Raw genomic sequence first — 26,134 nt, 5'->3', positions numbered from 1 at the left:
GTGAAACGGTCGGGGTTCACTGTGTGACCAGCGAGCTCAGCCTGGTGCCCTGTGACAGCCTGGAGGGGTGGGTGGGGATGGGGACACATGTATCCCTATGGCTGACTCACGTTGCTATATGGCAGAAACCAATGCAACATTGTACAGCAATTATCCTCCAATTAAAAATAATTTTAAAAAAAAGATAAGGACCTCAGAAACCCACGTGAAATCCTAAAAGTGGGACTCAGTTCTTCAAAACAGAAAAGACTCTAAAATCTTCTGTTTTCGGTATCAACCCTGTTAGCAGACCCTTCTTCTCCATTAAACCATTCTCCAAGGAGGTAGTGGTGTGCAGCTTGCCTAGGGAAACTGATGTGGTCAAGGTTAGACTGAGGAAGATGCACAGAGACAGCCTCCTAGGGGTGGGAGGAGACGTGCTCAGGTTCCCCCAGAGGGGACGGAGAGCTGGGTCCAGACTGCAGGAGTGGGTGGACGGTGGGTGCCCAGTTTCAGCAGGAGGCAGTTCGATGCCCAGGAGCAGCCCCGGAACTGAGCGAGATGACTTGGTTCCAGAGTTAGCACAAGCCCTGGAAAGTCAGCTTCCTCCCTTCCTGTGACGGCTTTGGACGCCTGCTCCAACAGGCTCCACTTCAGGTCCTGTGATGGATCAGCCTGATCTGCCAGCGTGGCCCGGCAGATGCTTCCCAAGGGCACCAGTGGGAGCTGCCAGGCAAGCCTCCTGCCTCTTGCTCATCCCTGAGTCAGGCTCTCCAATCCCTCCATCCCCTATCCGTTCTGGTCCCCACCCAGCACAGCCCACCCGCACCCTGACTCATGCCCAAGCCCCCACCAAAGTCCCTTACTGAGTCAGTGGCTAGGCCTTTGTTCCTATGGCTTCCTCTGCCTGCTCTATCCTTCCCACTTGTCCAAATCCCTCATCAAGGCTAACGCTAGAGGAACTGATCTTGGAGCCAGGAGCTTGTGCATAGAGATCTGCCTGCTGCATGACCTTGAACCTGGAGGGGTAAGAGAGCTGCAAAGGGATCAGAGCAACAGCTTCTCCCTGAGCTAGCAGAAAAACAGCAGGAAATAAAAACAGCGGTGAACTCATAGCTACTGTTTTAGACTCAGACACGCAGACCTGGTGCCCAGAAAGGGGCTACCACAAGCTCCATATAACCAACCAATCCTGAACTGTTAGTCAAGGACCTGCCTCACCAACCAATCACTTTTGCCTGCGCAGCTTTGTGGCCTTTGTCTTCATGAACCACACCCTTGCCTTTGGTCTGAGTATGGTCTTCCAGGGACTGCTGTCCTTGTGGTGTGGACTGGTGCTGAGAAGGGTGACTCCCCTGGATTCACGCTCTGACACCCCTGGATTAACGGTCTCCTGTTGCCATCTTGAACAATTTTTAACATGGGGTTCCAGATTTTCATTTTGCCCTCGGTCTCACAAATTAGGTCTCCGGCCCTGTGTGTACCTCCAATTATTCTCTTACAGTTAATGTGATGTTTCGGCTGCATCCTTTGGAGCCAAAATCCTTTGTGTGGGCTTAGATTTTCCCTGCCTTGGTTAGCAGTAAGCTCAATACTAAGCCTCAGTCCTTGTTTTCATTTACGTCCTTTTTCTTCTGAAATGCCATCTTCTCAAGTCCTTTTCTGGTCAGTCTGGCCCTCCTTTATCTCTGGGCAGCCTTAGGGCTCCCAGCCAGGTAGGAGTCATTGCCTGCTGGAACTAACATCCCTCACAAGCACGGAGAGAAAGACAGAGTGCGCGTGGGATGTAAAACAAGTCACTGACCGATGTGGAAGGAAACAGATCAAGACGACGGAGCACATTGTGATTTGCGGGAAACGCACAGTGGAGAGCCAAGCAGATTACCAGGCACGAGGGCTCTGTGGCAGCAGGTTAATGCCATGGTTTCTTCATCAAGGAACTCCCTGTATTGGCTCTCAGCAGAGTACAAATCACTTTTACAAAGCGACTCTATTAGGTAAAAGTCTGTTAAAGAGATTGTTCCTACACCAAACTTGGGGAGTTGCACTTTTCTAGCTACCACAAATCCGGATATTGGCCTTTGAAGAGCATTGCTTTGAGAGCCTGAATCAGCTCTTTTGTTCTAAAGATAAAACTTGAAAATTGTACCCAATGTATTTTAAATGTTTGAATGGCAACCTCTAGAATCTAGACTCTAGAGATCATTAGAACCGAGAAGAAAATACAAATCTCTGCAATTTGTCTGCTTCTTTTTCAGATTCAGCAGCCAGGATGGAAGGGGACCAAATCAGTCAGGTTCATTTCCTTTCTTCATGGCTTCATGTTGAACTTCCTCACACTAACCTGCATTTGTTTGGGGGCTCATCATCTCAATCAAGAATCTACTGTCATCTGGAGCATACATTATATGTTTGTGCAAGCTTTTCCTTTCACTTCTGACAATGATGCTAGCTTCAAATATTTCTTCTAAGATTCCCTTCTTAGAATTCCCTCCAGGTCCAAATCAGAGGATCACACCCACATGTGACAATACAGGAGTCAAGTTCAACCTGAGCTTAGCACAGAGTCCACCTAGTCCTGGGAGCTGGCTCAGCACCAGCCTTCTAGAGCCCAGGTAATTGTCTGGGTGATCCCCCTAGGGAAAAAAGCACTCGGGATTTACTTTTTCCTTCGGAACCAAAAAATCTACCGGCAGATTTATATGAGGGTTGGGAGAGAGATATTAAGTCCTAAAAACAGAAATATTCAAAGGTTTCTGTTTTAATGGATGCTTGTAAACCACACTGAACAACCCTGTTTTATTGGAAACAATCATGCAAATGTGCCTTTTGTGGGCAATATCAGGGAGGCTACAGACAGCGGAGGAGATCAACGAGATGGCTACCTACACGTGGACCGGTGCCACAATGAAGTGCCTTCCTGACTTTGCCAACAGACCATCTGGCGACTTCAGCTTATGTGTGGACCCACAAGGGCTCGAGTTTCCAAAAGAGAGCCCCAGAGGCCTCTCCACAGTAACGCCTTTGGTATCTGGGCAAAAAGTTAGGATTCACTGTGGCAGACTGGCCGGGTTTCAGCCACTCTCTGCTCAGGTAGGAAGCTCTTTGAAGCCTTAGCCTAAATGCGAGTCTTCAGTCACAGCGTCACTGCAGGCCTGAGGCTGTCGAATCAGCCCAAAGTGCTGGCAGTTTGGCCTCTGATGCCATCAGGACAGCTGGCATGCCTTCCCGCTTCTCTGGCCAGAAGCTAAACTCTCTCTGCAGTGGGGATGTAAGCTCCAGCTGAGATAAATTCTTCTTCTGCCAATGCCCAACAATGACTGCAGTATTTTCCTGTTTCTAGGGCACCCAGTTTTTACTTGAGAGGTTTCCTTTTTATATCTTGACTGCCCATTGCCCTCCATTTTAATGTATTTTTCACTAAAGCAAGAAGCTGCTGAAGCCCTGATGGGCAAGAGGTTAACCATTACATTAAAGGCAAAAGGCTCTTAAGCACATCCCTGCATCCAAGTGATACCCTGCCTTTCACCATCTCGTTTTGGTTTTGAAATACAGATGGGTCTTCTGACTTGGCATTTTTCCTCTATAGTAAATATCTCCTGGTATTTACTATAGAGGCCTTATCTATATTAGGGATCTCCCTGTGAGGCACAAGGACGTCAGCACCGCCTTGAACCCCATAGGACTGGCTTGTGCTGACTGGTGGTACACAGGAGGGGCTCAAGAGGTCACCCCGTGAGACTCAACCCCACCCCCCAGCCAAGCACAAACACCTCTCCAGGAAGGGCAAAGATGGCATCTGCTGATTTTTCCTATTCTTCTTGAGAATGGCCCCACTGATTATAGGATGCTCATTGCTATGGTGATGCTGCTGCTGCTGCTGCTGCTAAGTCGCTTCAGTCGTGTCTGACTCTGTGTGACCCCATAGACGGCAGCCCACCAGGCTCTGTTGTCCCTGGGATTCTCCAGGCTACAGCACTGGAGTGGGTTGCCATTTCCTTCTCCAAGGCATGAAAGTGAAAAGTGAAAGTGAAGTCGCTCAGTTGTGTCAGACTCTTAGAGACCCCATGGACTGCAGCCTACCAGGCTCCTCTGTCCATGGGATTTTCCAGGCAAGAGTACTAGAGTGGGGTGCCATTGATAGGAAGGGTTAATTTATAACCCTTGGAATTGGAAGGAATTGGAAGTTTCTTCCTGGGAAAATCTGGGGTTGAGATCTTGCATCACAGGCTCCCATGACGCTAATAAAGTCTCCTAAGGACCTATGATGGGGCTTTCCTGGTGGTTCAGATGGTAAAGAATCTGCCTGTAACTCAGGAGACCCGGGTTCAGTCCCTGGGTCAAGAAGATCCCTTGGAGAAGGAAATGGCAATCCACTCTAGTATTCTTACCAGGAAAATTCTATGGAGAGAGGAGCCTGATGGGCTACAGTCCACAGGATTGCAAAGAGTCAGACACAACTGAGCAACTAACACACACACACACACACACACACAAGGCTCTGTGAGGTTCTCTTTTCTCACTATAGTATCAGGAGACCACCAGTGAAGCTACTCCTCACCTCAAGCTGCATGAAGACTACAGCTACCAAGACCCTGAAATACTTTCACAGGAGCAAAGCAGTCTCCCTCTTCCCCCCTAGTCTGGCCACCACCCACAGGCATTAAAGGTTCACTTGTCAAGCGCATGTCCCAGTCCTAGCAGTTTCTGGTAACAAAGTTTCACCATCGGTCATCTTTTAGATCCAAGTGATTGAGGCAAGTTTGGAAATAAAGGTACAGCTCTGTTTCCTAAACAGCTGCAATGAAGCCCTTGTCTTGTCTTCTTAAATAGGAGAAACCTGCTAGCCATGGACGCCTCAGTGACACTAGCCTCAGCATCCGTCTCAGTGGTTCCCTTACCGTACACATAGGAGATCCCCACGAGCTCAAAAATGGCGATGATGACGAGGGCATAGGAGGCGGCGTATGTGTCCACAAGCTGAAACATGTAAATTCCACCCTGGCAGGGAAGAGAGACAAGCAACGTCAGTGGGCCTGGATCCAGGCTGTGACCCACTTCCAGCAGCCAGTCCTTGCAGCCTGAGCAGGGTCATGTGCCAACAGGAGTTGAAGGATCCCCTGTCCCCTGGAGAGGAGCAACTTAACTCTGGTCAAGTAAGCCAGAGGCCTTGCTGTGTTAACAAAGCAGTCCCTTGAGAGACTCCCAAGCTCATCAACAGCACAAGCCCAGAAAAGTGATTTAACATCTGACTCTTCAAAGGCAGAGGTCAAACATTCGAAGATGTAAATGGGAAAGTAGCCAAACTGCATCATTTTTGCTTTAAGCAACAGATGGCCATTTCTACCCACATACCTGCATGTGACTGATCTCCATAAGACCTTCAGGTGTCAATGAGCAGTCCTCACACATCTGTCAATGGGCAGTCTTCAAACATCCCCCTGCATCTTTACCTCACTCTTACATGAGGTTTAGAGACCATCTCCTTTCAATCCATCATTTTACAATGAAGAAACTAATACCCAAAGTGGTGACTTGCTCAAGGTCAGAGAGACAGCAAAAGCAATATACACACACATCAGGTGAGCAAATACTCATTTTACCAGACACTCAGGACCAGAAGAAACTCCAACGACTATAGATATTGTATATTACAAGTAATCAAGTGGAAATGTCTCTGGTTAGTCAAGTTGGATTTCCATGTATTTCATTTTCTTCAAGTAGGACACACCTGTCTCGTTGGCTCAAGAAGGCTACGTCTCAATTATGAAGATGCAAGAAGTATCATTAGTAGCCAAGGTGACATATTTCCCTCTGCGGTCAGAATCTCTAATGGACTGGTGCCATCTACTTGGAAATGGCAGTGGTTTGGCTGTTATTCTAAGGTCTGGGAGTTAAGAGTAAGGAGACGGAAAAGCCATCAGCCCCACCCACAACCTGCCCTCATCCGAAGCCTGTGCCCAGCAGGCATCTTACCTGAGTGATCATTGGGAAGCCCATGATGAAGAAACAAACACAGCAGCCCAGAGTAAAGACCGGTTTGTGAGTGCGCAGGTACTTGGGGAACTCGTCCGAGATGGAGGTCACTATGGTCTCGATGGTGGCAAACTGGAATGATGCCGGAGAAGGGACGCCTGCGACACTGCCCAGCCCCACAGGCTCAAAAGAGTCCTCTGTGTCTCCCACCAGGCAAAGTGGTGTTTGTATGAGGACTGGTCTTTGGGGTTGCTTTCCCTTGATGAGTCTAAAGGATCTTGCTGGGGTCCAACCCACAAGGTCAGCAAGGGGAATCTAAGCAGGATGTGAACCTGAGAGCTATGTCTCCAGCCCCCAGAGACTGCACTCACAGCCATCCGCTAGGACACGTTAAGCGTCACTTTGTATTCATGAGATGTAAATTCCTCTCCTCCCGTTTACAGCACATTTGATCTTACACTTGAGGAAAAAACCCTCCTTGCACCCAACTACTAAACTCTGAGCACCTGTCGGCATGATTTGTAGTAGTCTCAGCCCCGCAGCAATTTCCCTAAAATTGACTTCGCATTATTCTCCCCTATCCGGCCCCACAGAACTTGCTTTGGCAAAAGGACACCAAAGCAGGAAGAACATAAGTACAACTTGCACAGAAAAAAGGAAAGAGGGAGAGAGAACAGGTCCTTTGCACCGCCACCTAAGTCACCCACAAATGCAAGGCTGTCCCGAGCTTTGGCCAGGTGCCTCACCATCCCTACACATCGCTTCAGGAAACGCTGAGATAATACTACACCCAAACCCTGCCCCGGGCTGGATTAGAGCGCCCCAGGAGAGGGGTCTTCAGAAGGAGGACTGGAGCAGAGGTCAAAGGGGACACTCACCATAGTGTCAAGTCCAAGAGTGAGGAGCATCAGGAAGAAGATGATGGCCCAGAAGGGAGACAGGGGCAGCCTGGTTAAGGCCTCTGGGTAAACCACAAATGCAATACCTGGCCCTGGAAAGAGCAAGACAGATGACCGCAGGCAGGTCCAGCTCCAAGACCCCTCTTCCCGGAAGCCCACAGGGTCCGTGGCAGTCCTGAGTCGTTTACAAGACAAGCTGCTCCTTCTGCGTCCTATATTTTTACTCCTCTTCATCCGTTTCCCCATTTAGACCTCAAACTAATTGAAGGGAAGGACCGGAGGAATTAGGTCCACATCTCAGGAAACTCATAGGAGAGGCTCAGAAACAGTGGCAAAGCAGAGACTCAGGGCCAGCCCAACACTACGGCCAGGCTGTGCCCCATGCAAATAAACACAAAAACCTCCGTGTCTATATTAATGGGTTGAGGAAGGATGTACTATTATCCTCTAGAACAGTGGAGATTTTGCTTCCCAGAGCATATATGGCAATATCTAGAAACATTTTTATTCTCATAACCAGGATTTTTGATTCTCATAACCAGGGTGTCTTGGAGGATGATTATTGGGGTCTGGTGTGTAGAGAGGCCAGATGCTGCTAAACATCCTTCAATGCACAGCCCCCACAGCAAAGATTTATCCAACCCAAAGGTCAAGCGTGATGAGATCCAGAAACCCTGCTATCAGGGTTAAACATTCCCAGAACGACATCATTTCCCCCTTTTGCTACCCTTCTTCTTAGTCACTCCTCCAGGCAAAGCCATTTACACAAAAGGTGAATCGTCTAATGCTTATCGGATCTTGCCCCACAAAGGCTTGGTAAACATGGGGCTGTATCAGTCCACAGGTAATTAGGTGGGGATGAGGGAAACACAAGAGTTGAGAGGGTTTGGTCTCTAATGCCTAGACAGTTCAGGGCCCAAATTCAGACTCCATGACTTGCTAACTGTGCAGCCCTAGAGAAGTCAATTTATTTCTATAAGCCTCAATCTTGCCTATCTGTAAAATGGGGATAACAACAGTTCTTCATAATAGGATAGTCATGACGAACAAACGAGGAAGTGCAGGGAAAGCACTGAGGCCAGTGCCTCACACGTCATCAACACTCTCAGAATATTAGCTCTTCTTAGGAGCAGACAAGAAACATGGAAATTAGCAGCTCTGATCTGGGTCTTCCCAAGAATATCGTGTGTGGTCTTGATAGAGGATGTCTGAGCTGCGTTTTTCTCTGCTAACATAAAACCCTACCAGCCATTCCTACCTGCCTCGTGGCCTCACTGGGAAGATGGTAAAAGACGCAGCAGTTGTGAATTTCCCTGTAAGTAGAAACCTACATGATAATGGGCAGAGACCAGGGAATGTTGGGGTAATCCACAGCCAGGGCACGTCTAGAAGCCAGAAATCGCAGCACCTGGAGTTTTTATAACTCAATCATAACAGCCCTTTTTTAAACTGGAATTTATCAGGTTGTTAGCTCCTAATGTTGCCTAGGGCTTTGGGTATTTAAAATATAAAGCCTGGAATGCCTAAGATACCCTCACCTGATACATTTATTGAACAGACGGTAGAAACAGCCTCTGAAGACTCCCTGAGTGAACCATAAAAGAAAACTCAATATTAAACTACAGTTCAAAATTGGTCCCAAATGCAGCACACCGAGGAAGCCAGTTCAGTGCCCTGAACACCAAGGAAGCCAGTTCAGTTTAGGCTCATAAAGTGGACAAGAAGGTCTTAAAATGGCCACTGCCAGAGGACCTCGGCTGATTGCTTTAACAGGATTCCAGCCATTTGGACATTACTGCTTTTTCAGGGTGGAGAAGGATTTCCAAATATCTGGCCTGTTTCTATTTTGGTGGCCTCCCTATAGTACACAGGGTAAAGGCATCATGTTCAGAAAACTCCGTTTATCCAAGATGGCTAGCAAGCGGATTTTTTAAATACATGTTTATAATATTTTGCAGAGTCCGGGAAGAGGGGCTGCCTGAGCCACGGCGGAGTTTTCCCTGGGTGAGGCCGATGTATCTGACAGAGGCTGAGTCCTGCCACTTTCAGCAAAGCCCAGGAGCTGGAGGGCAGCCTCCCCTGCCCCGGGGACCAGGAGACTCACTCTGCCTCTTTCTAGCTGCAGGACTTTAGATAAAACTTGGGTAAGACTCTGGACATACCTCAGTTTCCTTATCCATACAATGGGGATAAATAATAGTGCCTACCCTCAGGGATAGGGCTTCCCTTGTGGCTCAGCTGGTAAAGAATCCACCTGCAATGTGGGAGACCTGGGTTCGATCCCTGGGTTGGGAAGATCCCTGGGAGAAGGGAACGGCTATCCACTCCAGTATTCTGGCCTGGAGAATTCCATGGACTGTATGGTCCATGGGGGTCGCAGAGTCGGACGCAACTGAGCGACTTTCTCTTCACTCACCCTCAGGGAATCTCTGTAACGTTAAGTGTACTGATACTAGTGAAGGGCTCAGAATAATGGTCTGTGCTTACTGAGTTCTCTCCACAGCCAGGCACTATTCTGAGCCCTCCACTCAGGGCTCTTCCCGTGAAAGGGGCCCAAAGGGGCTCGGCAGGCCAGCGACTCGGCCAGGGCCCCAGAGACCTACAGTGACAGCCTCCTTGGTCCTAGAGAGCCGCTGCAGACAGAACCAGGGGCTCTGGAGCCAGCGTGGCCTGCAGCCCATGGGGAGTGCTCACTCTGCTGGTTTCCTACCACCCATGCATGCATTCTCAGAGGAGGCAGCCCTGAGCCCTGCGCCTTTGGAAGCACTGGCTTCCAGGGACAGACAGATGGTGGGACGGTCCCTTCATCTCGATCAGCAGGGTCTCTGTACTATGAGGGGGCGAGGGAGCCAGGGCGACACTTCCCAGTGGCCTGGTTACCTGGGAGTTACCACGCAGGCCCCGGAAATCTACATGCACTGTGTGTTCCCCTGCTATGTCTAATCCAGTCCTGTTGCAGGGGGGTCAGCATCTTGGTAGGGCCCTGGGTAGGATTCTGACAGTGAGTCAGCACTCCCCAGGTAGCCGTGAAGATGGCTGGGAGATGCCTCTAACAGGCTGACTTCCCAGGAAGCTGCTTTTTTGAAGTTGATGCCTGAGAAGACCATGCCCCCTTCCCTGTGCCCATCGTAAGAGCAGAAGATGGCCTGGTCTCATACCAATCCACCCTCAGTCACCCTCAGTCTGATACAGCCAAGATTTGAGGTAGTGACTTTGCTGCTGCTGCTGCTAAGTCACGTCAGTCGTGTCCGACTGTGCGACCCCATAAACGAAAGCCCACCAGGCTCCTCTGTCCCTGGGATTCTCCAGGCAAGAACACTGGAGTGGGTTGCCATTTCCTTCTCCAATGCATGAAAGTGAAAAGTGAAAGTGAAGTCGCTCAGTCATGTCCGACCCTCAGCGACCTCATGGACTACAGCCTACCAGGCTCCTCCGTCCATGGGATTTTCCAGGCAAGAGTACTGGAGTGGGGTGCCATCGCCTTCTCCGAGTGACTTTGAGCCTCTCTTAAAAGGGAGCTCTAAATAAAATGTACTAGTGTTAGGTTATTAAAGCGAACCAGCTTTGGACCGAATATCAAAGCACAGTCACTAATGCCGGATCAGCACAAATGAACTGAACGTTCACGTGCCAATGTCGCCTAGCGAGGAGGGCATGGGGCTGGCACCTAATGCAGGCCTGACCCCAAATCTCTGTCCTGTATTCTGCAGGGCCCCCATTATACCAGGGGAATCAGACAAGCCTGCAAATCACATACGATAAAGTATGTGAGTTCAAATGAGCAGGGTTAGCTGCCCGTGGGTCTGGGAGAAGACTCCAAGGGCCCCTGCCTCTCCCCAATGGGGGATGACACCCACTTCCGATGGGTCTGCTGGTGACGATGAGAAACTACCAAGTACCTGCTCCTTTAGCAACACAGGTTTGAACTGCGAGGCTCCATTCACACGTGGATTTTTCTCAGTAATAAATACAATACAAGACAGTCCACAGTTGGGCGAATCCATGAATGCAAAGCAATCTCAGATTCAGAGGAGCTGTACCTACAAAGGGCTGATTAATAAATTATAACTTGGACTTTTGACTGCTCGGAGGTTCGGCACCCCTAACCCCCCGTATCTGAGATCTGCGTTGTTCACGGGTCCACCGTATGAACACAACATGTTAGAATCCATGAGAAGAGCTTCTCTCCCTGTTAGAATCAGAGGAAATGAAAAAAATCTAGAAAGGGCAAATTCTAGAGGAAACCTGGACCATTTGTTTGATGCTTTGTACGTACAGGAAAATAAAAATTTAATTTGGGTTTTAGCAACTTGTGCCCCATATCCCTTTCCTGGGGTAGGAAAGCGCTTGAAAGAATAAATTAACATGGCCATGTCTCAGGAATCACTATCTCTGACCACTCAGCCACTGGTTCAACTGGTTCACCGGTTCACAGCTCAGTAATGTCTCAAGAATAACGAAACACCTCAGACCTGCCAGAAAGTGGGGTAGGACCCAGCTGCTCCAGGCACCCTGCTGGCAGGAAATACGGGCAGCTGGGTGTCACAGGCACCCTGGAGACAAAGCCTTCACTTCTCTCCCCACCCCCGAATCCCCCACCCCTGCCACCTCCCTCCTCCCCAGGAGTTTTAAACTCTCCAACCAGGGAAGGGCATTGGCTCAGCTCTGGGACCTTTAATTTAGTGCACTGCTGCAGGACCAAAATCCCTGGGGGTTCAACACTCTCTCCAGGGAGAGATAACTACCCCCCACCCCCCAGGAACAAGCTGGTTCTTTAACTCTTGGAGGCCCGCAGCATGCTATCAGCCCCGCTGAAGTGGTGACTACCTATCCACAGGGAGACGGCAGCCCACCAAGGAGGTGAGCTGAGGCTTAGTTCTCCCTGCGCTGCCGTCTGAGCCATTATCTGAGGTCTGCAGTGAGCTCCTTGAGGAAAGACAGCTGCACAGAGAAGCCACAAGACAGGCCCACAGTCTGGGTGGTCTAGAGCCCACAGACAGTCCCGTCCCCTCCGCCCCAGCCACAGCCCCAGCCACGGTCCTGACCCTGAGGCATCTCCTAAACGCCTGATTAGAGGGTGACCCTAGTGACAGACGATGCCACCATGAAATACCTTCATCACCAAAACCCGCTCAACACCCAAATCCTGTGTAGAATGAGGCAGGGTGGAAATACAAAGTTCAGTAAAAGTATTACATACTCTCTACAAGAGACTGTGCTAGAAATATGGATTAAATGAGCTTAAAAAATGATAGCCCTCTGTACACGCCAAAGAGACCACACAAGTGTTAGCCATTAACAGATGGATCACCTGGGCAGAGAGTAAACATTTATCCCACAGCCCTCCCTCCACCACCGTCCAACCTTTCCACCCGCCGGGGAAAACACCGCAGGTCTGCATTGCTAACTCAGCAGAAGGCCCTGAGAGCATGGCAGACCTTACGACCTGTGCTTTGTCAGCAGAAGGCCTCTCTCATTAATAAGCATTAGCTCAGTGCCTGCAGAGCCCTTGGCGAGGGATGCCACCCTGCGGCAGGCTGTGGCCACATCAGCTGCAGGAGCGCTGGTTGGCTTAGAGAATCCTCTACATATGCCTAACAGGTAGAGACCTTACATAGGCTGGAGCTTAGCTAAAACAGGAGAGGGACCAGGGACTTTCCTGGTGGCCTAGAGGTTACGAATCAGCCTGGCAATGCAGGGGACATGGGTTCAATCCCTGGTTGGAGAACTAAGATCCCACACGCCATGAGTCAACTAAGTCTGCATGGAATAATGAAGACCCCGCATACCACAATTGAGACCCGACACAGACAAATAAATAAATATTTTAAAGAGAGAGAGAGAGGAGAGGGTGGCAGGAAAGGGCTTTTATAGCCACCCCTCTAGGTAAGGACTGACCAGCTCTAACTCTGCAGGTGCTTCAATTGTTCTGGGCCCCTCCACAAAGGGGGACCGAGGCTGCCCCCTCTCCAGCCCGCCCCAGAAGGACAGCTTCCTAGCACAGCAGCACAAGTGAGAAGCTCAGGATGTGAAATGGAACCTGGCCTACAACAGCAGGGCGACGGCCGCACGGTACCTTGGTCGGCCACATTCTCGATGTTCACCTTGCGTTCGTTGGCCATGAAGCCGATGACTGAGAAGATGACGAAGCCGGCGAAGATGCTCGTGGCGCTGTTGGCGCAGGTGACAATTAGCGTGTCCCTGGGGGGAGGGACAGGTCATCAGCTGTGCTTTGTATGGAGGAAGGGACGGGAGGGACACACGAATGTGTTGGTGGACACGTGTGCGTACGCCCATTTCTAAACAGGTGCTCAGTGTAGGCTGGTCTTGTTCTCTCTTATTCACAAGGGAACAGCCTGACCACAGGCTCCCTTGGGCTGAGTGTATAAGCACCAGAACAAAGCTCTGCTATGAAAGCAGGTCTCCCCTCCTGGCTGTAGCAGAGTAAGTCTGTCCATCAGAGCAGAAATTGAAGGGATGGGGGCCTTTTGCAGAGCCTGGGACAGGAACCACATATGAGAGAAGGCAGCGGGACCACCCAATGCCCCCAAACCTTAGAACAGCCTGGGGTTCCTACACACAGGCTTAGATGGGCAAGCCTGGAGGGGAGGAGAGAGGCCAGCAACTCGGAGGCAGCGCCCTCTGCTGGCCATGCAGCTGCAATTCCCGGGCTGCCCTGTCCATCCTAGACCCAAGAGAACGGTCACAGCTAGATGGAGCCATGGGGACAAATTCCTGTCCTGGTTCTCTTCATGTTAGAGGCATGACCTTGACAAGGTCACTTTCTTTCCACTCCTATTTTAAATGGCGGCAATGACCCCACTCGCTCACAGCTTGTGAGGACAGAACCAGATGAGGCCTGAGCCACGTGCAAAGCCTGGCAGGGAGCAAGGGCTCAGGACACCATCTGCCTCGTCCAGCCCTTTGGTTTCAGTTCAGTCACTCAGTCGTGTCTGACTCTTTGTGACCCCATGGACTGCAGCACGCCAGGCTTCCCTGTCCCTCACCAACTCCCGGAGCTTGCTCAAACTCATGTCCATCCAGTTGGTGATGCCATCCAACCATCTCATCCTCTGTCATCCCCTTTTCCTCCCGCCTTCAATCTTTTCCAGTATCATGGTCTTTTACCAATGGGGAAACTGAGGCCCAGGGGAAGGTAATAGGCTCATCAACAGTAAGTTGAAGTTTGAACCCAGCTTTCCTGCCCCTCAGCCAGACCACACAGCCTCATTTCTAACATAACACAAAGCCACGCTTTCCCCTTTGAGGGTGCTCAGGTTGATTCTCGTGGGCCATAAGTCAATAAGCAGCTATGATCAAAGAAGCTCAGACTCCTTAGTCTGGCATACCAGCTGTTGTGGGCTGAACTGCGGGCCCCCAAATGTGTATGCAGAAATCACTATCCCCAGTTCTTCAGCATGTGACTGTATTTGAAAACAGGGTCTTTAAACAGGTACTTAGGGTAAGAGGAAGTCATGAGAGTGGGCGCTAATCCAATATGACTGAGGCCCAATAAGCGAGGAGATAAGGGTGCGCAGTGAGCAGGAGACCAGATGGGGACTCAGGGAGAAGACGGCCGGCCGCAAGCCAAGCAGGGAGGCCTCAGAAGACATCATCTTGGTGACGTCTTGATCTTGGACTTATGGCCTCCGGGTAATGGGGAAGTCAATTTCTATTGTTTAGGTCACTCACTCTGCACTGTTTGTTACAACAGGCCCCCAGAGACTAACACAAAGGCTCTCTCCTCAGCCGATTCTCAGGCCCCAGTTCCTTCCCATCCCCACAAGCCCACCCCTGCTGCAGTGCCGTCAGCCTGCTCCCCCCATATCTCCGTCACCCCCAGCCCCACTCAGCCCCGCCTGCAGACATGCCCTGCTCCCCTGCACCTGTTGAAATCTGGCCCGCAGAGACAGCACTTGTGTGAGGCCATTCCAGCCAACCTAGGCTACAGCTTACATGTAATCTCTTCCTCTTGGTTCATGAAAGATCTCATGCATGATTAAAAATAAGAATGATGGCTACCGCTGTTTACTGAGCTCCTACTGTGTGTAAAATATCGCCATGAGACTTTTGTATACATTATCTCTTATCCTCAACAAAATATTATAATCTGCATTTTACATATTAGAAAATGGAGATTCATGGAAGTGAAGTTTCTCACCCATGTCTTGGAGTCTTAATAAATGGTGAAGTCATAATATAAATGCAAGTCTGTCTGACTCCAAGCGTCTTTCCTTTTTTTTTTAATTAGCCCTTCAAGAGAACAAACCTTATCTTCCTACTGCTTGTCACAGACAGATTTAACTTTCAGATGTCACCTCCCCCAGGGGCTGTACGGACTCTCTCATGTCTTCAGGGTTCCGGAGCCCCCTAATATCACCCCATCCAAGTGCCACCCTGCACCAGGACCACCTGAGGATCCTGTCTGGAAATGTAGCTTCCCAATGCCCAACACTTCCTGGTTCTGTTTCTTAAACCTGGGAGGGGACTCAAAGTTTGCATGACTTTGGGTTTAACTGACAAATAAAATTGTAATATATTTTAACATATTTAAAGTATGTAATGTGATGATTTGATAAACATATGCATGAAACAGGGCTCCCACTATCGAGTTAATTAACACAGCCACCACCACGGTACTTCTTCAACTGTACCACACTGCGTTTCTCATAGGGCTCATTAGAAAAATGTCTATCAAGTGGGCGTATGACCATACTTCATCAACGACTGCCATACAGCTGTCTCCGTGGACTAGAGAGCTCACAAATGACTATGCCAGAACACAGCCAGTGGGACAGCACCTCCAGAGAAATTCAGGTCCATCCCAAGGGTCAGAATCAGGGTGCAAGTTGGGGGCCAGGCCAGGCCTTGGGGCCAGCAGCTCAGCCTTAGCAGGGGGTTTCCTCCACTCCAGAGACAACTGCCTGGCCCTATTTCAGGTGAAATGTGAGGTTGTGGCCTCAGGCACGTGATAACTCAGCCCAAGGTTCTGTCCCCAGGCCCTAGTCCCACTCACCAGCCACCTCTGGGGCTTGAAGTGCCTCCACATACCTGTAGCAGTTGTTGTGGAATTTGTTGTAAGAAGAGAGAGTGATCAGGCCTCCCCATGCAGCAGATAAAGAGAAGAAAATCTGAGTGGCAGCGTCTTTCCACACCTGGGAGGCAAGAAAGGGGAAGACTCAATGTCACTGGAGGAGGCTGGTCCGGGGGAGAGGAGGCTCCCAATGCACAGGGTCTGAGGCTTGGGAGGCGGGAGGCAATCAGGCCAGGATGACGCGGGCACCAACATAAATGGGAAACACACGCAGTTGTTTGCATTGGAAACCAAAGCGGCAGTGACTGACCTGGGAGACCCTAACTCCATTCTAATCAGAGGAGAGGAACTCAGTAAGCGATGTGCACATTTCATGCTGGCAAGCCCTACCACATAAAACCATACAGAAAGGAAAAGCCCTTTCTTCAGCTAGAAAACGTCTCAAAATAAAAAACAATTTGCAAAAGCAAAAATATTCATGGATACAAAAGCAAAATTGTTTACAGCTGACATTCTCACAGATTACAATTTACTAAAAATGTGAAATTCTGTAGCCCCCACCTTCGAAGGAAAGCATGCTCCATTGCCACCACACAGTGGATTTCACAGTGCCACCTCCGTGAACCTGCCTGACAGCACCTCTTGTTCGTCTTGGCAATTTAATCGTCCTCATAAAACTCCAGAAGGCAACTCAAGAGTTTGAGCTAGAGATTTATATGATTTGATAATGACTTCCTATCATTTTTATAAATTAAATCTGGCTTTTAAGTTGTGCTTAACATATGCAAGGTATGTGCTGGCAAAGTCTGTGCCTACCCCAACCTCTATTCTCTCACGCTCCTTGGTAACAAAGCTGTGGTTTTATTTAAAGGCAGCCATACATCCAGCCCGGAGAAGGCGATGGCAACCCACTCCAGTACTCTTGCCTGGAAAATCCCATGGACAGAGGAGCCTGGTAGGCTGCAATCCATGGGGTCATGAAGAGTCGAACACGACTGAGCAACTTCACTTTCACTTTTCACTTTCATGCATTGGAGAAGGAAATGGCAACCCACTCCAGTATTCTTGCCTGGAGAATCCCAGGGATGGGGGAGCCTGGTGGGCTGCTGTCTACGGGGTCGCAGAGTCGGACACGACTGAAGCGACTTAGCAGCAGCAGCATACATCCAGCCAAATGACCATCTCCAAGAATCAAGGGGAGGCACACCTGAGAGAGGATCATCTGACTTCGTTTCTGGCCAATGATGAGAAAAATCAAGTGTTATATGGAACTTCCAGGCTTTCTCTCTTTTAAAGAGAGAAGGAAGGTGTTCTCCCCCTTCTCTCACTATTTTGTGCTAATGCTGACATGATGGCTGGAGCCCTGGCAGCCAAATGGCAGCTATTCACTGAGGATGGTGGGGCAGAAAGGAGCCTGGGGCACTATGGAGCCACCCAACCAGTGTCTGACTATCTACCACTAGACTGCTGTAGTAGCTCCAAGTAAAATAAACTTTTGTTTAAGCTGCCATTATCTGGAGGTTTTTCTTTGTGTGCAAACTCAATTCTAGCTATGCTTTCTTAAAATCTTCTGGAAAAGCAGAATTTTCTTTACGGAGAGAAAATGCATTTCTTATTAAACAATCACCCCTTCACATGGAGTTCTAGGAGATTTTAGAGTAAGATATGCCTGTACTGGGAGAAGGCAAAGGCACCCCACTCCAGTACTCTTGCCTTGAAAATCCCATGGATGGAGGAGCCTGGTAGGCTGCAGTCCATGGGGTCGCTAAGAGTCAGACACGACTGAGCGACTTCACTTTCACTTTTCACTTTCATGCATTGGAAAAGGAAATGGCAACCCACTCCAGTGTTCTTGCCTGGAGAATCCCAGGGATGGGCTGCCATCTCTGGGGTCGCACAGAGTCGGACACGACTGAAGCAACTTAGCAGCAGCATGCCTGTACTGAATATGCCAACAGAAAGTATAAGTGTGTGCTGGCTCTTATAAATCTGTCTGAGCCCTTTAAATTATAACTGCTTGCAGTTTGTCTAAGTGCCTTTATTTTCCAACCGCAAAACCCATTTCCAACACACTATAATTAGCAACAGATAAGGGGCATGAGGCAACCCAAAGCTATTAAGGGAATTTCATTCTTCCTTTCAACTTCCACAGCAACCCCAGATGTAGGACAACTGTTCCAGCGATCTGAAACCCCCTGCTGCTCACTTCTCGTTTGTGGCGGATTCATTTTGATATTTGGCAAAACTAATACAATTATGTAAAGTTTAAAAAAAAAAAAACTTCCTGAGTACCGTAACATTTCAAAATCATCAGGAGCTTGTAAAGGCTAACAGTGAGCTGCCCTGGGAGAGGAGGTCTGACCTCTTCTGTTAAACTGAGTCCCAGAGTGGGACCCAACCCCATGTGCTGTTCCCCTGATAGGCGCTTGATGAATGAAATCGGAGGCCCACCGTGGCGTCTGTGAGTTTCTCCCACTTTGGCGTGATGAAGTACCAAATCCCAGCGCCAGCTCCAGGCAGGGTGACGCCTCGGATGAGAAGGATCACGAGCACGACGTACGGGAAGGTGGCCGTGAAGTACACCACCTGCAAAAACCACCACGCAGGGGCAGCAGTGAGCAGAGGCGCCGCAGAGAGGCAGAGTGCGATCTCCATCTGGACAAGGGCGCCTCATGGGCTATTTTCCCCTAAACTCTTCCAGGATGGGGGACGAGGTAAAGACACTGTGACCAAAGCTGAGTCAGTGAGAGCTAGAAATAAAGTCTCTAGGGGGATGTCCAAGGCTGTGAGGGTGATTCAGAAGTGGCTAACTCCCTGAGAACCAACTGAGCGAGAAATGTTATATGCCCTCTTCCTCCTGAACACCTAGCTCACCCTCAGCTTGAGGCCCCGAATCCCACCATCAGAGATTAATTTCTTTAGCTTAAGTTTTCCATCCTTATTTATGTACACTCACTAACTGAGGCAGCCCAGTGACACGAAAGAAGCATGATCTTAGAATTTGGTATATTTAGGTTCAAATGAAATTGGCCTTCTGGCACTGAGTAGCTATGAGACTTTAGACAAGCTATTCAGTTCTCTGAATCTTAATTTCTGCATCTGTAAATGGGATAATAGCACCTTTCTTAAAAAAAAAATAACTGTGAGGATTAAATGGGCCTCGAGCATAGCGCTTGATTAGTGACAGATGGTCATTAAATGCAGTTAAATTCAACAGGCATTTATCACGGGCCTACTATCAACTGGGAGTTGTGCCAAGTCCTAGATGCATAAAGATGAAGGAACTCAACCTGGGAGACCCAGAGCCAACGTCTGAATAATGGCTCAGCAGTTCCAAACAGGACACTGTGAAGTCCGGGGCAGGCACGGAGCCCCACCGGGAGCTCTGAGATGCATGGAGATGACACCCGCCTGGATCTTAGAGGCCAAGTGCAACATGAAGGAGGTGACGCCCAGTAGGAAGGCGAGGGAAGAAAGGGGGCAAGGCAGGGGTGAGGCGGGCCCTAAACTCACTGGGAGCACAGCACACAGCTGGGGCTAAGAGCCAAGGGGTGCTGGACACACGGACCAGGTCAGGGAGGCCCTGCGTCCCAGCCAACAGAGGCTCCTGGGCTCGGAACAAAGGGAAGAAGCAGAGCGAAGAAACATTTGGGAAATAATACCAACAGAACTTGGGGGCTGTGGTTGAACAGGGACAAAGAGGAAGCACCTTCCTTCTCTGTCGGTCAGACTTTGGAGTGGAGGACGGGCTTGGGACCAGGACCCAGTAGAAGAGAGCAGAGCGGGCTGGGAGAGCTCTGACTCTGCACTCCCTGAGCTCAAGTCCCAGCTGCACCACTTACGAGCTGGGCCGTCTGGTGAAGTGACTTAACCTCCCTGAGCCCGAGTGTCCACGTGGGCAAAATGGTGATAACGACTGCATATTCCTCATGGGGCTTTAGAAGAGCAGGGTGGGACAATCCAGACAACGCAGAACAGGCCTGGGGCCCTGGGAACAGAAGTGCCCCTTCCATCTTGCTCACGACTCACCAGTGCTGAATTTAATGACCCCGGCAACCCTCAGCTCATGAGCCGGTTACATCCCAAAGCGCATCAGACGACACTTGGAAGGATGAGGCTCAGCGCCCATCCCTGACCACCCAATCCTCACTCATCCATGACTGGGAGGAGGCACAGACTGAGCACTGTGGGCTCAGAGCCCCTCTGTGCCCACCCACAGTCTGCCTTCCTGGGCACCCCTGGCCTGCCCCCAGGAGGGAGACAGAGCCCCCCTCCTCACGCACTGGCTGCACAGACCCCAGGGCCTGGCAGGAGGCTCCAGCCTGGCAGCCACTGGGATTTCAGGGGACGAGACCAGACCCAAGGACTTCGGAAGGACGGCTTGGGAGACAGTTTCAGATGAAGATAAAACTCTTGTGGTTACTTAGTTCTTCAATAAATACACACACATGTGTACATTTGGACACATATTTTTGAGCATCTAATACATTCCAGGCACACGCTGGGGAGGTTGGCTGGGAACATGGCCATATTAAAGGGTGGACAGGGAAGACCTCTTTGAGAAGTTGCCCAGGACTTGAAGGAAGTGAGAGTGAGCCAACTGGATATCCGGAAGAACATTCCAGACAGAGGGAACCGCAGGAGTAAAGACCCTAAGAAGGCAGTGTGCTGACCTTCTAGGAGCAGCCAGGCAGCCAGTGTGGTGGGAATACCATGGGAGAGGAGGTCAGGGGAGGGGAGGCGGGCAGGGACAGGCCATACCTTGTAGGGCCTGGAGGCACGGGGGTGAAGACAGGGAGGATTGGGCAAAGGAATGACACAATCTAATATTTCAAGTGTCACCCGGTGGCTACGTTGAGTTTTTACTGCAGGGAGAGCAGTTAGGAGGTCATGGCTGCAATCTAGGCAGAGAACAGCAGTGGTTCCACCCAGGGCATTTCAGAGGAGCCGGGACAAATGGTCAGAAACCAGATACGCTGTGCAGCAGGACTTCCTGATCGATTTCATGTGGAGTGAGAGAGACAGGCAGGGAGGAGTTCAGGGTGACCCCAAAGGTTCTGGCCTCAGCAGCTGATGGGCAGAGGTGCCCTCAGCTAAATAGGACAGGCTGCAGGTCAAGGAAAGAAGAGGAGGTATTTCTTCCTCTAAACCCAATTCGATCCCTGGGTTGGGAAGATCCCCTGGAGAAGGGAAAGGCTATCCACTCCAGTATTCTGGCCTGGAGAATTCCATGGATTGTATAGTCCATGGGGTCGCAAAGAGTCGGACACGACTGAGCCACTTTCACTTTCTAAACCCAATTACTTGTCAAGGACAAAGTCTTCCTGTCTGTAGACCAGGCGTGGGCTGGTCTCCTTGTCTCCACACAGCTTCCACCACCCCCCAGGGGCCTCTTCCCTGCCCCCGTGACAGTGGTCCCTCCTCCGTCCTTGCCCCGAGGCACTGGCATTACCAGGGCCTGTGAGGGGGTGGCCTGCTCCCTCCTATCCCCACAGACTTGCTTCTCTCCTTCCCCTTCCACACACAGAGAGAAACCCAAAGGCATCTGATGTCTCAGGAGAAAATCACTCCCACAGGACGACCCAGGCTGTCCTCCCACCTGTCAGATGGGGCTGAGGGGAGGATCGCTACAGGGGCCAGCAGGGCCCTGAGCAGTCTGACCTCCCCACCCCACCAAGACAGCAGGGGCAGGGTGACAATTAAGGAGTATCCTTCTCACCTCCTGATCACATGGGGCCGGTGGGAGGTGCAGATGGGAGGGGGCGAGAGAGATGAGGCAAACAGTGGGGTCCGGCAGAAGAAGACCCCAAGAGTAGCACCAGTCTAACCACCTGAGATGCTGCTCCCACTTGACTGCTAGGGCTCGGACACAACCATTTCTGGAGCTTCCGCCATGGACCAGCTCTTTGCAGTCCCATTTTACAGAGGAGAAAACTGAGGCTTGGGTTAAGGCTCTCTCAAAGAGTTAAATATCTCACTCAAGGTCTTCCAGCTGGAGCCAAGATCCAGACTTGACATTTTCTAACTCCAAAACCTATCTCCTTCCTTTTAATGCCAGTCCTTGAGCCACCAGATCAGAGGCGGGGACTCAGGTGAGGCAAGGGACCACCCAGGTGCACAATTCAAGGAAGCACTCGTTCTCACCGGCCCACCCTGCACAGGCGGGAACCTGAGTGTGAACACTGCCTTAAATGTCACACCCTAGGCACTTGTCCGCCGCACCAGGTCTGGCCCTGGTGTGTGGAATGATGCACTCAGTTTGTTGATGGGGACTGCAGTGATCTGAAAGGGTGCACAGTTTCATGTCTAAATCCTGGGGATGCCTCCGGTGTGAGTCAGGTGTTTGTGGAGGTTTTATCACAGCTAGTTTTCCTGTGTCGTGTGGACTTCAGAACGCACCTGTTTCAGGATGGACTGTCAGAGGCATTAAACTTGAACAGTAATGAATTATACTTGGCCGGAGTGACAATGACGGGTTGATCCGAGCATGCTGGCTGACACCTGGCAGCATCGTCCTCACAATGGGAGCCCTGAACAGGTGGTAAGGCCACCTCCCTCCCAAGGCTGTGCCAGCTAATTAAGCAAGCTTTGTGTCCTTGCCATAACTCTCCAGCAGAGCAGCCCCAGAGGTCAGATGGGCTGCATTTGACCTTCGGGCTGCCTGCTGGTCGCACCAAACTCTGGAATTCTAGCTGCTCAAAGGGAGACTGAGGTCTCATAGAAGGCAACCAGCCACTGGTATCTCCTAGGACCCTGAACAAGAGGACCTGAGCTTATCTTGCTGCAAGAGAAGAAGGACATCTCTGTTGCTTAGAAATGACAGCCTTGGTGGAACTTCAATCACAAAGAAGCCTGCTATAATGAGGATCTGCAGCCGTGTTTCCAAACAAAGCTTCATGATTAATATCTGCACACCCCAGGGCAGGAAAATAAATCAGGACACATTATTTCTGGCAGTATTCCTCGTTTTAAAAAATTAATTACTGATCCCTAGTTGGAAATCTTTCTCAATGAAGCAGAAAGATAAGTTAGCAGACCTAAAAGAAATACTTACTTGCTGAAAGCTACTCAAAACTCATTTCAGAGAGAGAGTCCGTGATATCTGGCCCCAAGGATTAACGTCTACATCATGCCAACAACTGATTCTGACACCATCCCCCTAAAAATCAGACTGATTAACAAAGACCGGTCTAAGAGAAAATACACCTCAACCCTTGAATTTGCAGGTGTGGAAGAAGGGACAAAGTGCCTCCTGGGACTTGCCCAGCTGGCAATGAGAGCTGATGATGGCAGAACAGGGCAGGAGTGCAAGGGTCCTGATTCATAGTGGGGAGACTTTCATCCCCCCAGTGCAAACGATGAGTCTAGAATTCTGCACTTCCATATTCCTAACAGACTCTCCTTGGGAGAGGACATGTAGGGGAAAGAGTCTAGGCTTTAAAGGGAAACACCTGGGTTCAAAGCCCAGGGCTGCCTCTTAGCAGCTGTATGACCTCAGGCGACTTACTTTGATGTGCTTCAGCTTCTCCATCTGTAAAATGGGAAGAAATGTCCTGACCTAGCAGGGGGCTGGGCAGACTGAAGGCACTAACACAAGAGAAGTACACTGCCTGGCAACAAAGTTTCCTTTCTCTTCCCCTTTTCCCACCAGAGATGCTGCTTTCAAGATGTCAGTATGGCACAGTACCCACTCAATCCATCAATACCACAAAAATGAAAAGAGCTAGTGTTAATTAAGAGCTCCCTATATGCCAGGTATGCAACTTTCACCTAATCTTAGAACAGCTCTATGAGGGATGAACCATTATTCCCATTTTACAGATGAGGAAACTGAGGTTCCAACAGTTAAATAGCTCATCCACCGTTACACGATTAGAAAGTGATGAAGATGGGATTCGAACTCAGGCTGGTCTGAATCTACAGCCAGCAGGCCATCCTTCCTTGGGTCACCAAGAAGACGGTGTTATCCCCCTCACCATCACCTCTTCTCCCACCAGTCATACCTTCTAGCCTATCCTGCTAGAGACCTGTCTGGCCTTTGATTATGGTTGAAGTTGTCCTCTCTCCATTTCCAGCTATGAGTGATGGTCTTGCCAGTTCGATTTTGGCTGAGCAAAGGTGTGGTCACTCTTGCTAAGCAACCTCCTATCTGGCCCTTTATTCCCACTCGAAGCTCAGTTCCAAGTTGCAGAAGGTGAGGAGACCTGGAAACCCTTGGGACTCATGGGAAATTACTGTCAAGGTCATGTTAACATTTTCCCCATTTTCTTGTTGGCCTAGAAAAACAATTGCTCCAGTCTCATAATACTCATTCAGAGTCAGTGGGGTCCTCAGGGGTCACGTGATCCCAGCTCTCATTTTACGGAGGGGGAACTGAGGTCAGAGAGGAAAAGTGCCTGCGTCTCAGCCAGCAGGTGTTCTGACAGAATCATATTAGAGCCAGCGAGTCTTAGACATCACCCCGTCCAACTGCCTTCGCTTTGGAAATGAGAAAACCATTAGCTCCTGAAATAGCTAAGATAAAGAAAATCTGCTTTCCACTTATTGGCAAAGAGATAAATCAAAGCTAAGGGCAAATGTGAAGCCCAGACAGGTTTCATGGCCCAAGTGGAGATGTCCCTACACAGAAAACACCATGGGAAGGGCTGGGGGGCTAGAAACCCAGCCGGCTCTCTCCCCACCTGATATTCAAGGACCCCACCCGGCTCAAGTGATCCTGACCAAGCTGCCAGAATCCACCGTCCGGGCCCATGTGGAACCAGATTACACGGAGGGCACCAGAGGCCTCACAATCTTGTCCACGTGTCTGGGAGAAGACAGACCACTCCGTGTCGCTGATGGGTGTCACGTGGGGGCTTGGTGGGGGCTGGGAAGCATGCCCAGCAGGTGAAAGCTGGCACAGGCCCTCGGCCCTGTGAGGCCTGATCCTTCCAAAGTGGCTGCTTCTCATTGTGACCACACTAAGCCCTGATCCAGACAACTGGACCATGTCAAACTCCACAACCTATGGACTCAGAGACACCATCACATTCTATTCCTTAGGCCTTTGAGACAGTTTGGGTTTCACTCTGAAACATGCAAATGACTCTTAAGATAATTAAATATTATTGGTTGTCATCAAAGCGATTGGTTAGCCATTTAATGGTTTTTTCTTTTTTTCCCCCTAAAGCAGCAGGAAGATGAGGGGAAACATTGGGACCTTACTACAAGGTCCAGTGTGTCCTGAGGTTACCCACAGGCCCTGCGTGTTGTGCCCTGGAACTGAGCTTGGGGTAGGGGTTTCACCACCTCCAAAGGGCCAGCCAAGTGACTACCTAGCAAGAGGGGCCAAGCATGTGCTCGACAAAAAAAATATCCCGCTGGCAGGACCATCACCCTTTACTGCTGGGGGCACGTGGGGTGGGAGAGTGTTAGGCTCCAGACAGGAGAAAGGGTATGAAATGCGGAGGGGTCAGCAGCGAGGAGAAGGAATCCACTTTCAATTTTAATCTTATTCCAGCTCCTTGGGAGGAGCAGTGATTGAGTTGGCAGCCAGAACAAGATGCAAAAAGCCAAAGCAGTGATTCTAGAGTTTCGGGCGAGTGACTGAAGCATATCGGGGATTCCCATCTACTGAATGGAAAGCCCGAAAGGAAAGCAAGAAAACCCATCACTGAGCCCCCTGCCATCCCCTAGGAGCCCTGAGCACATCTGTTTCATTTAACCCTTAAAACCTCCTGGGCAGAAAGGCGCTATTATCCCATTTTACAGACAGGCATGAAGTCACTTGCCCAAGGCCCCCCAGCTACTCAGGGCCAGAAGGAGAATGACACCCATGACCCTGACTCTCTTCCCAGTGCCCTTCGGCTACTCCACCATACAACCTGCCCTGGGTGTCCCAGAGCTTCCTCTCGGGTAAATCCAGACTCTTACTTTTCCTGAAGTCTTGATTCCTTTTGCCAAGGAGGCATACACAATCACCCAAGCCAGGAAGAGGCAGAAGGCTAGTGGCCACCTGATCTCACCAGGATACTCAATCCCTGCAGAAATCTTCAGCACAAAGTACCTGCGAGTTGAAAGGAGAGAAGTGATGGGGGCAGGGTGGGTAGGGAGGGGAGCAGGGAAAGGAAGGAGGAGGTGGGGGAGGTGGCCGTCTGCAGGCTTTCTCTTCCTGCAGAGCCAGGGAGCATGGAACAAAATCCCAGCATCCCCCAGCCTCCCCACCAGGGGCCGGATTAGATCAGGTTGTGAGGGGTCTGCTGATCAG

General features: G+C 50.2%; 1 protein-coding gene across 8 annotated transcripts in view; it reads right to left on the bottom strand.

Annotated features, from left to right (window-relative positions):
- Nucleotides 1-26,134, bottom strand: part of SLC6A5 (solute carrier family 6 member 5) — a 55,809-nt gene that overhangs the window by 12,882 nt on the left and 16,793 nt on the right. For 7 of the 8 annotated variants that reach the window (XR_015158059.1, XM_086385543.1, XM_086385546.1 and 4 more), the window contains 7 exons: nt 25,801-25,933; nt 18,340-18,474; nt 15,906-16,009; nt 12,931-13,055; nt 6,834-6,946; nt 5,956-6,087; nt 4,881-4,980 (listed from right to left, as the gene is read on the bottom strand). Coding sequence is in view for 7 of the 8 variants with exons in the window: in XM_086385543.1 (XP_086241669.1) it covers nt 4,881-4,980; nt 5,956-6,087; nt 6,834-6,946; nt 12,931-13,055; nt 15,906-16,009; nt 18,340-18,474; nt 25,801-25,933 (842 nt within the window). In the remaining variant the exon portion in view is untranslated. The remainder of the gene's footprint in view (nt 1-4,880; nt 4,981-5,955; nt 6,088-6,833; nt 6,947-12,930; nt 13,056-15,905; nt 16,010-18,339; nt 18,475-25,800; nt 25,934-26,134) is intronic. The other variant, XM_086385545.1, reaches the window with a different exon arrangement.

This window comes from Bos grunniens, chromosome 29 (assembly GCF_055505025.1).
Source record: "Bos grunniens cultivar Pamir isolate PY7600 chromosome 29, Bosgru_T2T1.0, whole genome shotgun sequence".
Taxonomy (NCBI): Eukaryota; Metazoa; Chordata; class Mammalia; order Artiodactyla; family Bovidae; genus Bos; species Bos grunniens.
Note: the sequence above shows the minus strand (reverse complement) of the source record. Positions and strands in the feature narration are given on the sequence as shown.